The sequence below is a fragment of the Coenobita brevimanus genome, chromosome 101 (assembly GCF_032717465.1).
Source record: "Coenobita brevimanus isolate Jiangsu-jjx chromosome 101, ASM3271746v2, whole genome shotgun sequence".
Classification (NCBI taxonomy): domain Eukaryota; kingdom Metazoa; phylum Arthropoda; class Malacostraca; order Decapoda; family Coenobitidae; genus Coenobita; species Coenobita brevimanus.
This window is the reverse complement of record NC_137054.1, coordinates 30,053,633-30,065,137: the sequence shown is the minus strand read 5'-3', so window position 1 is coordinate 30,065,137 and position 11,505 is coordinate 30,053,633. Positions and strand designations below refer to the sequence as shown.

At 41.5% G+C, this 11,505-nt stretch overlaps 1 protein-coding gene across 1 annotated transcript in view; it reads right to left on the bottom strand.

Annotated features, from left to right (window-relative positions):
- Nucleotides 1-11,505, bottom strand: part of LOC145414866 (sorbitol dehydrogenase-like) — a 47,700-nt gene that overhangs the window by 4,303 nt on the left and 31,892 nt on the right. Inside the window, exon 6 of the mRNA XM_080284287.1 lies at nt 9,569-9,744. Coding sequence (XP_080140413.1) covers nt 9,569-9,744 — 176 coding nt within the window. The remainder of the gene's footprint in view (nt 1-9,568; nt 9,745-11,505) is intronic.

Below are 11,505 nucleotides of genomic sequence, written 5' to 3'. Positions count from 1 at the left end.
CTGGTGAACAAGCCTACATCTTTTCTATCCTTAATGACCTAGAGCAGCTTGTACAGCACCCTACCCATATCCCTGACCACCTTGGAGAGAGCTCCAACATACTTGACCTCTTTCTCACAACTAATCCTTCTGCTTACTCACTCTGTTAATCTTTTCTCTCCGTTGGGCTCCTCCGATCACAACCTTATCACCTTAACCTGTCCTATCACTCCGGTACGGCCTGTGGACTCTCCAGGGAAACGTCGTCTGTGGCATTTTGGAGCCGCGGACTGGGAGGCCCTCAGGCAGTACTTCTTTGATTTTCCCTGGAATGATTATTGCTTCCATGGCTGTGAGCCATCTGAGTGTGCCTTGCGCATTGCAGAGGTTATTCTCTCGGGCATGGAAGCATACATTCCTTTCTCAAATCCTTTGACTAACGCAAGAAAGCCTTGGTTTAATCACACTTGTTCTAATGCTATCTGCAACAAGGAGAGGGCCTACAAAAGGTACCGGAGCCAACCCACCCCTGAATCACATCATCTTTATGTTTCAGCCCGGAATCGTGCTAAGTCTGTTCTTCGCTCTGCTAAAAATAATTTCATCCATACTAAATGCTCTCAACTCTCCAACTCGAATTCTTCGCGCTCCTTCTGGCACCTTCCCAAAAACCTTTCTAATAACTTTACCTCATCATCCTTCCCTCCTCTTTTCTACTCTGATGGTTCTGTAGCTATTTCTTCTACTGATAAAGCAGATCTCTTCGTAGACTTTCTCCTCCAATTCCACCTTAGACGATTCCGGTGCTGTTCCTCCATCACTTCCCCCCCTCTGACTTCCTCATGGCTGACATTAAAATTTCTTCAGCTGATGTATTTTCTGCCATCACTGGCCTCAGTACTAATAAGGCATATGGGCCTGATGGGGTCCCTCCTGTTGTTCTCAAGAACTGTGCTTCTGTGCTTACACCCTGCCTAGGCAAACTCTTTCGCCTTTGTCTGTCAACTTGTACCTTTCCTTCTTGCTGGAAGTTTGCTCTCATTCAGTCAGTCCCAAAGAAGGGTGACCACTCCCAACCCTCCAACTATCATCCAATTGCTTTAACATCCTGTATTTCAAAAGTTTTCGAGTCAGTTCTCAATAGAAAAATTTTAAGGCATCTTTCCTATCACAACCTTCTTTCTGATCGTCAGTATGGGTTCCATCAGGGACGCTCCACTGGCGATCTTCTCACCTACTTTTCAGACTCCTGGTCATCATCCTTTCGGGACTTGGCGAAAGCTTTGCCATTGCACTTGACATCTCAAAGGCTTTCGATCGAGTCTGGCATAAATCTTGAATTTCCAAACTGCCCTCCTACAGTTTCTATCCTTCTATCTGTGCCTTCATCGCTAGCTTCCTTTCTGGTCATTCTGTAGCCGCTGTTGTAGACGGTCATCGTTCTTCTCCTAGATCTATCAACAGTGGTGCTCCTCAGGGCTCTGTCCTATCACCAACTCTCTTCCTTTTATTCATCAATGATCTTCTAAGCTGTACATCTAACCCTATCCACTCATACGCTGATGACTCCACCCTTCACCTTTCCATTCGGTTCCCGCAACGCCCATCTCAACAGTTACTTCAACAAACAAGGGATGAGGCTATGGCACACCTAATGTCTGACTTGGCTCGTATCTCTGACTGGGGTAAAAATAATATGGTTGTTTTTAATGCATCTAAGACTCAGTTCTTACACCTATCAACCCGACAAAATCTTCCACAGGTATACCCACTAATGTTTAATAATATTCAGCTTAATCCTGCATCATCCTTGAACATGCTTGGGGTTTCATTTACTCAGGACTTATCTTGGAAAGATCATATTACATCTCTTGTAAAATCTGCTTCCAAGAGATTGGGTGTGCTAAGCCGACTCCGCTCTTTCTTTACCCCTGCACAATTGTTTTTTTTTTTTTTTTTTTTTAATGTGTCCGACTCTGGGCATAGGCTTCACAGCCTGCTATCAAGGCCCAGCAGTCCTCCTACATACCATCCACCTCTACATGTCACCACTTCGGCGCTAACACCCACCGTCCATACTGAATACATGCTAGGGCTGTCTCATACAGGACTGGTGTATTGGTATTAGCGGGGGTATTTTTACAACATGTCGGCGGGGCTTCTGGTAGATCAGCAAAGCGTTGACTCTATACAAGGGTTTTATCCGCCCCTGTGTGGAGTACAACTCTCATGTGTGGGGAGGCTCCCCACATACAGCTCTTCTCAATAGGGTGGAGTCAAAGGCTTTTCGTCTCTTTAACTCTCCTCCTCTTACTGACTCCCTTCAACCTCTGTCTCTTTGCTGCACTGTTGCATCTTTATCTCTTTTCTATCGCTACTTTAATGGTCACTGCTCCTATGAACTGTCTGCTTGCATTCCTCCACCTCTACGACGGGCGTGTAGCACCCGTCTGGCAGCAAACTCTCATCCCTTTTCTGTTCAACTCTCTAATGCAAGAGTTAACCGTTACTCCCAGTCTTTCATTTATGCAACAGGTCAACTCTGGATCTTTCTCCCTCTGTCTGTATTTCCTGCTGCCTATGATCTCCAATCTTTCAAACGCAGTGTGTCCAGGCATCTCAAAATGATCGGATCTTGAATATGGCTCTCTTTTGTATTTTGTTTTTCTCTTGGAGGGAACTGTTACTGCTGGCTCATGGCCTTTGGTTCCTTCTTCCTCGCACAAAAAAAAAAAAAAATATACACAAACTTCCAGTCCCCAAAGCTGCATCATATAGGACGCTAAATTTGCTCTCTTAAGGCATTAGTCACAAGGCACAAAAATCTCTCTTGAAAAAAGCAAAATAAGTTAAAATGACAAAACTTGGAAAAGATTCGTAAAAAAATATTACAATGGCCAGAAATTTCCCCAGACTTACCTCTATCAAGCTAAAACTACAGGAAAATTGGAGTGGGACGGAGGGTGGGGAGGAGAGAGTGGGCGGATTTCACGTGTTTGTTTGTTCGTACGAACAAAATATAGTGCGTTAACCTATTCGATATCAGGACACCATTTTACTTAAACGTCTTATCGCCACAAGATGGTATACAGCATAGACATGGGGGAGGGGTTAGGTTTAACCTACTGTAATCCCTTCACTACGAGGCATCTCCATTACCTTTAATAAAAACGCTTAATTGAAGCAAAAATAAGACTAAAAATAGGTCATCGTATAGAAAGAATTAGTGGGTTAATTGACGATCAGAGATCATGGAGCTCGCTGACATGTGCAGGTCTTTTTATATGACGGCAGGAGGCGCCACCATCAAGCATTATTCCAACGGCAGTTACTGGACCCTCTGTCCTTACTGACTGCTGTTTTATTCCTTAACATGCACAAATATATATATATATATATATATATATATATATATATATATATATATATATATATATTGTTTGTGTGTGTGTGTGTTAGAGAAACACACATTATGTGTGCGTACCATATGTGGAAAGTTTTTGTCGCTCCAGGCGGGAATCGAACACGGTTTCTCTAGACAAAAGCCAAGCACCGTTATCACTACACCACGGCGTGATAAAAGCTAAATCACCTGAATTTTTTGAAGAACCAGGTAAATCCGTTATGGCAGGATATTTTTCGTCCCAATCCATATGATGATAAATATTTCAGACACATCAGGATTTTTCTTAGCCTCATGCAACTCGGCAAGTGACACTGCAATTTTAGTCTATCCCAGCCAGTACACAAGCTTCGTCCTGTATGCTTGAGAAACATGCATTAGACGTGCATACATATTATGTAGAAAGTTTCTGATGCTCAAACTGGGAATACAGAGGGTAAAAAAAATTTTGAATAAGGATATTTTATCGCAAGCAAAATAGACGGTCGATCTTCAGATACTTCTGAGAAACCTATTCTTACAATAAGATAAGGTGAGGCGAGACCACATCATGGATAGAGGAAGGCGAACAGAAACGGAAAGAGAGAAAAAGTAAGTAAGGTCAAGTAGAAGAAAGTTGATCTATACAAAGACAAGAAGGTAACTGTATAAGATGTAAGAAAAGTAAGCAGCAAAGAAGCAAAAAATGTACCCTTGTATTAGGACTTTAGACAACATCCAATTGAATGTTAATACCACAACAAGGAATGGACGCAGAGAAAGGCGTAACGGGGGATTTGGTAGAGGGAGTGCAGACAGGAAGGATCCAGGAACAACATGAGTTATTATCAGGGCACAGAGTAGTATTAGACAGACAGACAGAGATGATGTGTATGTGTTTATGCTTATGTGCACGTTCTGTGTGCGCATTATGTGTATATTGTGTTATGGTTATCTTTGTGTGTGTATGTGTGTGTCTATGTTCCGAATATATACTATCTGGAGATCTGGTTGACAGGTTGCCACCATATTTGGCCAAAAGAAGCGGACAGTTGTCCGACTAGGTTGACCAGGTTTGAAGGCTTTACACCCAAAAGTCCTTGAAATATCGCAGTTATAATATAAGTGAGAAAAATATAATAATACTGGCAAAAACAAGAATACTTCCCAAAAGGAAGGATAATTTTGATAAAGAAAAACTTCCCATAGCCATTGCCTCTTAGAAGCCGAGTTATAAAGGAACCTTGAGAAGAAGTTATAAAGGAACCTTGAGAAGAAGTTATAAAGGAACCTTGAGAAGAAGTTATAAAGGAACCTTGAGAAGAAGTTATAAAGGAACTTTGAAAAGAAGTTATAAAGGAACCTTGAGAAGAAGTTATAAAGGAACCTTGAGAAGAAGTTATAAAGGAACCTTGAGAAGAAGTTATAAAGGAACTTTGAAAAGAAGTTATAAAGGAACCTTGAGAAGAAGTTATAAAGGAACCTTGAGAAGAAGTTATAAAGGAACCTTGAGAAGAAGTTATAAAGGAACCTTGAGAAGAAGTTATAAAGGAACTTTGAAAAGAAGTTATAAAGGAACCTTGAGAAGAAGTTATAAAGGAACCTTGAAAAGACGTTACAAAAGGAACCTTGAGAAGTTATAAAGGAACTTTGAAAAGTAGTTATAAAGGAACCTTGAGAAGAAGTTATAAAGGAACCTTGAAAAGAAGAAAAAAAAAGAAAAAGAAGAAAATGAAAAAAAAGAGAAAAAGAAAAAAGAAGAAAAAGAAAAAAGAAGAAGAAAAAGGAAAAGCAAGAAGAAGAATGACAAAAACAAGAAAACTTCCCACAAAGATGTGGGAAGTTTTAATAATAATAATAATAATGATAATAATATCATTACTGCTACTAAGCATCGGGACTCCACAGACGTCATTCCTGCTCCATCTAACCTAGTCTGCCGTTACTGGCCAAGGCACATTACAACACAGCACTACATAGTCAGCTTCACTCACGTTATAACGCTCACTGACTTTCTGCCGCTCCTGTGAACCAAAGTGAGGTCACTGCTACACACAAAAAATAGCGATTCTCTCAAGGAGACTGCCACTGCAATCGACAAACACGCTGTTGTCTCTTAGGTCCTATACTAAGACTTTCTAAGAATCTCCTCACTTTTAAAGCACCATCCCTGACTTACAGAACGTTTAATATCATAATCTTAGAAACTTCGTTTCTTCGTGTTCTGGGAGTTTGAGAAATAATACGATGGGACATGTACAGATTGGATAATGTCAGATGTTAAACCATCATACTAACCTCTTCTCCCACTTACGGATAAAGTGAGTTAAGATTCTGAAAACGAGGAAAGAGAAAGAGCGAATTCTGGAGAGAACTATCAAGAGCATTCACAGTGAGGTGAACCAGACCCTCATTGACGCACCAGTATTAGCTCTCAGAGTCCTAGCTCTACTACACAATACATTTCTTTTTCTGTGTTTCTTTCGTTTTATGTGATTCAGTAGAGTCAGTCCATCGACGAATCAGTTACTAAAAGGTACCCAGTCCTTGTCATGTCCATATAATTCATTCAACTAGCTCTCTCCTCTGTCAGTTTGCTAACATTATCAACATAGGATGCCTCCTACACACTTATTTGCCATATCCGTCCATCTTCTTGTCATACCACACTTCCTCCCAGCTTCCAGCTCATTTCTTCATAAGACTATATCAAGGCACACTATATATTATTTGCTCTGCTATCAGCAAACTTCGTTACACCACTTCTTTCACCAGTTACGTTTTTATCGTAATAATACACCTCAACAGTATTTCACGATTATTGGTTGAAGTGCGAGTGTCTTTTGTTATTTGCACAACAAAGTTAGTATCAGGAAAATCCTAACATATTTCAATCAGTACAAAATAGGTGCACGTAATATGAGGAAAAAGTCAGTCTTTACTTTAGCCCTCAGCTCGCCCTTTTATTGTCTCAGCATATGTCCGCATGACCGCCTGTGCCCGTCCCTGCATATAATGTTATGGGAGGTAGGCCACTTCACCATGACAGACAAAAGTAAGGCCACTGTATGATAAGAGTGGTAAGGTGTGGTGCGGCGTAGATGCACCTTACGTCCTTCAAACACACATGTTACTTGATATAAAATTACCGGGTTTGTGTTTTTAAATTTCAAGGGGAGAGTTTGATGGAAGGATGAGTGACAGCGGTTGCGGGAAATTTCTTTGTCCTCAGCCACCCCTCATGGTCTGATGGAGAAAAGTACGAGTGGGAGAGACAGAGGTGTACAGGGATAGACAGAAAGACAGGGTAATATGAGAGAGGGAAAGAGAGAGAGAGAGAGAGACAGACAGACAGACAGACAGACAGACAGACAGACAGAGACAGACAGACAGACAGACAGACAGACACAGACAGATAGACAGAAAGACAGACAGACAGACGGAGACAGACAGACACAGACAGACAGACAAACAGAGACAGAGACTGAGACAGAGACAGGCAGACAGACAGACAGACAGACAAAGACTCATCATGCAAGTAATTTTGTGGTAAATCTGCACTTCGGTTTTAAGCTCAACTTCATTTCAGTCTCCAGATTTACTCCATTATGATGTACTGATTTTGTCGACAGAATTTTAATCAAAGCTCACAGAGGTTTATTCCTTGTGACGCCTACGATGAACTGGTGGCACGTGACCCGCCTGTAGCACGTTCACCACAAATTATGTGTGTATCGTCCGAAATAAAAGCTGACCTAATACCTTCTTCTACTTCTCACTTCCCTATACGGTACTTCCTGATAATCCTATGTGGTGCGAGTTGTGATGTTTCTGGGTGCTTGTAAATTCTCTCTGATTTGATACGGAGGAAAGTGGCCAACATGTTCTGAATGTGAGATAGCCGTAGTGGAATAGTAGGTAAACGTTTGCTCCTCACTGTACCCTGAATATATGTTCGAAATCAAACCGTGGCGAACATTTAGCCATTTCACTCCGATGCGGCGCCTTTAATTTTATTCTTGCTGCCTCCAGGCGAGTATATTCAACAGAATGAAAGCCAATGGCTAATGGTTTCATAAAGATTGTAACTAACCCTGCGGCTCGAGAAATCCCCTTAAACCGAATACATTCGTCTGGAAATAGGACGAAAATATATAAATACATCATCGGACTGAAGGGACTCTGGTGGGTGATGGTAATATGGTCCTAAGAACAACAGCACATAAGCAGCCTGTCAGTTGCTACCGATGCCATACACCCAACACACTGACATACACATTAAACACAACACTTTAGCTTTCACAAGCATCACCCTCAGTTTAGATTCGAGCTTTGCCAGGATGGGGAAGGTTGTTTACGGCTATAACTCTCAGTCCAAGGAGACGGATCGGTCCTGCAGTTGCATATAAATCCAGGTAAACAGATCCCCACCAGCATCCAGTGTTATAACTCCCTCAGAAAGCTGACATCTTTGCATTTTATTCTTGATATTTCAACATGATTCTATTCAGCGATGAAAACACCTTTCCGGCTGGACGTTTTAGACGTGGTCATAATTAACTTTTTTTTTCTTTTATTAATCGAGAGGTGCTGGAGGGGAACGCCATGGCACGATGGCACGAGCTGGGCGGCTTCCCTGCTTGGTTATGTAAACACCTCTCAGCTCTCTCCACATCCCCTGAAAGGGGAGTGGCTGATTGCAGGAGGGGGGCAGCTTCAGCCTGCAGTCTATTTGGTTCACATTTCAGATCAACCTGGGTTAACAACCAATAATAATAATAATAGAAGCTAAAATGTAAAAGACGTCATGGTACTGAAAGAGGTTAATTGCACTGTGGCAACCATGCAGAGTGAAGGTCATTAATATTATGGAGTCGTCCCACTGCACTCACAACTAAGATCCTCTCCTGCTCTGAATAAAATCATTTGAAGACACCAGAAGTGAAATTTAAAAAGGCGCAGCACTGAATGGAATTCATCACTTAATTCTGATAAAGTATTTTGTAATACAATCTAGATACGACCCACATTTTTCTTGGGCTAAGGAAGCCGACACTATAACAGTGAAGGGGTTAACAAGGACATTTGTATATCCACCACCAGTTTGGTGGTAGTAAGAACGAAATATAAAGGCATCTGATAAACTCAGGCAAACAACGAAAGGCGTTGCTGGAGACGTCCCACTGACACTTCAAGTGTTCTGTTCAAATATATATATATATATATATATATATATATATATATATATATATATATATATATATATATATATATATAGTGGTAACAAAAACAAAATATAAAAGGCATGTTGCAGTAGCAAGAACAAACAAGAAGCACTCAACAGTTTCAACACCCGCATCGTACATTCTGTCTGCAGGTCCGTCCACACAACCAGTGGGCATATTTGGGTCTGAAGTATGGTAATGAAAAAATTTTGGAAAATAATTGTGAAGACATGAAGAATTAAAGGACCTTCTCTGCTTCAGATCTACTGTTTATGGTCTGAGTCGTCACGACGCTTTGTAAACTGAAGAGCAAAGTGCTCTGATAGGACAGGTGTCCACTGATCGTGTGGAAGGGTCATCAGGCCCAACATCTGACCCTGCCTTGTGCCCTTGACCTTTGATCGATTACTCTCAAAATCGAATTACATCATCCTTATCCGACCCTCAGCCCATCCACCAAGTTGGTTCAAGTCGTATCGATTTGTCAAAGTTAGTTTTAACCTGTAACCTCACATTTGACCTATTGGTTTCAAAACAAAATAATTTCACCCTCGTTTACCATTAAACCCTTCCACCATGTTTGATCCAAGTCCAATCAGACTCATTTTAGTAAAAAAAAAAATAAATAAATAAAAAGTCGTTGCCGTGATTTTTACCTCTGACTGAGTGTCCCAAAAACTTGAACACTTCATCCTTTCCTGTCCCTCAACCCTTCCACCAAGTGTAGTCAAAATCGGATTAAAACTGAGTTTACTTTACCCTTGACAGATGACCTATGGTATTTTGCATGAAAAAGCTAATCACCTGTTCCTCAGATGGTCCTAAGCCATTTACCAAATTTGGTGACGTTCCATTTCATAGCCTTCCATAATCTTGCTAACAGAAAGACAGATGGATAGACAGACAAACCAGACCAAACACATAACCCCCTTGCACTCCCCCTCGCAGGTGTAAATGTAAAACAGGTGTCAGTTCAACTCACAAAGATGCCCAATGTCATGGCTGCCGTGGTGCCGCTACAATCGAGGGTGATCTCCGGCATCACCCCCATCAACTCCTGCACCTTCTTCGCCTCGTCCTTCGCCTTCCTGGTCCCCACAAGCAGGGTGTGATCCGCCCCAAGCTTCTTGGCTGTCTCCAGGCGGTTGGCCCTCACGTCTTGAAAAGGAAAAGTCATCATCAGTATCGTCATCATCATCATTATCGTCATCATTTCTTTTCATCATCGTTATCATCGCCATCGTCATAATCAATACAACCTTTCTTCCCACCAGAGAATGCGGCGAGGGATGATGCAGAAAACAAGGAAATAGAAAAGAAAAAAAAATCATACCATCTTACAGTATTATTAGTGATCGTTACAACTCCACTCTTTTGGCGCCCTCCTTTCTGTTAACCTTTTCAGCCAGAGCAGGTAAAATTCATCTCATTAGCCATCGGAGGATTATATTTTGGAGACCCTTACTGAACTACACACGTTAGATGCGGCCTTCACTAACCCCTCACTACCGTGGTTTATTCCTAAGTTGAATGAAATTCTTTAGTAACAGCAAGAATGGAACTGATATACGTCCTCGGGCTGAAGGGTAAGTAAATGGTAAATTACAGAAAAATGACCTGTTAACTCTTCCACTTTTATAGTTTTTCTTTTATTTACACCAGCGTTGGCTCGCGAACGAGGGTGTTATACCTTGATTACTGTCTGTCTGTCTGTCTGTGAAATAAGACAATCACTCGATTTTTTTTCTTTTATCCACTTTACCCAAACTCTGCTGAATAATGGAGGGAAAGCCCGTGAGCAAACATATTGTTTTTGAATACGGTAATTCAAAGGTCACACAGGACTGCGTGAAACGTTGGCCAAGCAAAATCAACTGTTTTCATCCAGTTTAGACCAAATTTGGGTGAAGGGTTGACGATAAGACAAAAATGAAGTGATTCAGTTTTGAGAACACTTAGCCAGTGGTCAGTATCACAAGGTAGGGTCAAAGTCCAACTCCTGTGTGTGATTACCAAAAATTTATCTTAAAAGTGTTGAACCGATTGTAGCCGAACTCCGTGGAAGTGTTAAGGGCCAGCCAAGGAGTACACCTATTTTTTTTTTTTTTTTTTAGAACAATAGTCGGGCTAATGGAGCAAGGCCAACTTAACCAGCTTTTCTATGCAATTAAGAACAACCTTTATGAAAATCTGAATATAAGCACGAATTAACAGATTTAATTTTGAGAATCACCTCAGTGTATTCCTCCTAATTATCTCAGTCATCCACATCCACCCCACATCGTTCTTTCACTTCGTTCGTCAACCTGTGCAGAGAATGGAGATTGAAAAACTGGCTAAGAGGGTGTATGTAGGTGAAGTGGAAGGAGGGAGAGGGAGGGGGAGACCGAGGATGAGGTAGAGGGACGGAGTTGAGGGGTATATGAGGGAGGGGGGAGTGAGTTGGGCGGAGGTCAGTCAAATGGTGGGTGACAGAGCGACTTGGAGGCGTTTTGTCTGCGGACATCCTTTGCGGGATTAGGGCGTCGGGCTATAGATAGATAGATAGAATTTTGAGAACAATTAGTCAATAGTCAAGGTCACAGGGAAAAGTCAAAGGCCCAGATCACAGGACAAGGTCAGCTTAGTCTTCATCTGACTTGAATCAGACTTGGTGGAAGGGTTAAGCCAGGCAATAAAAAAGGGACTAAGTCTTGTCAAAGGTCAAGGTCACAGGGCAAGGTCAGATTTCAACCCATGTGCGTCTGTGTGTGTGTGTGTGTGTGCACAGAATAAATGAAACAGTTTTGATGTGATTTATGCCAAAGTTGATGGAAGAACTGAGAATCACTCATGGCGTTCATCTATTGTTGTTGTTTTTTTAATTACAGTACAGTATATCAAAGATAAAGGTCACATGGTACGGTCATCTTTAAAAAT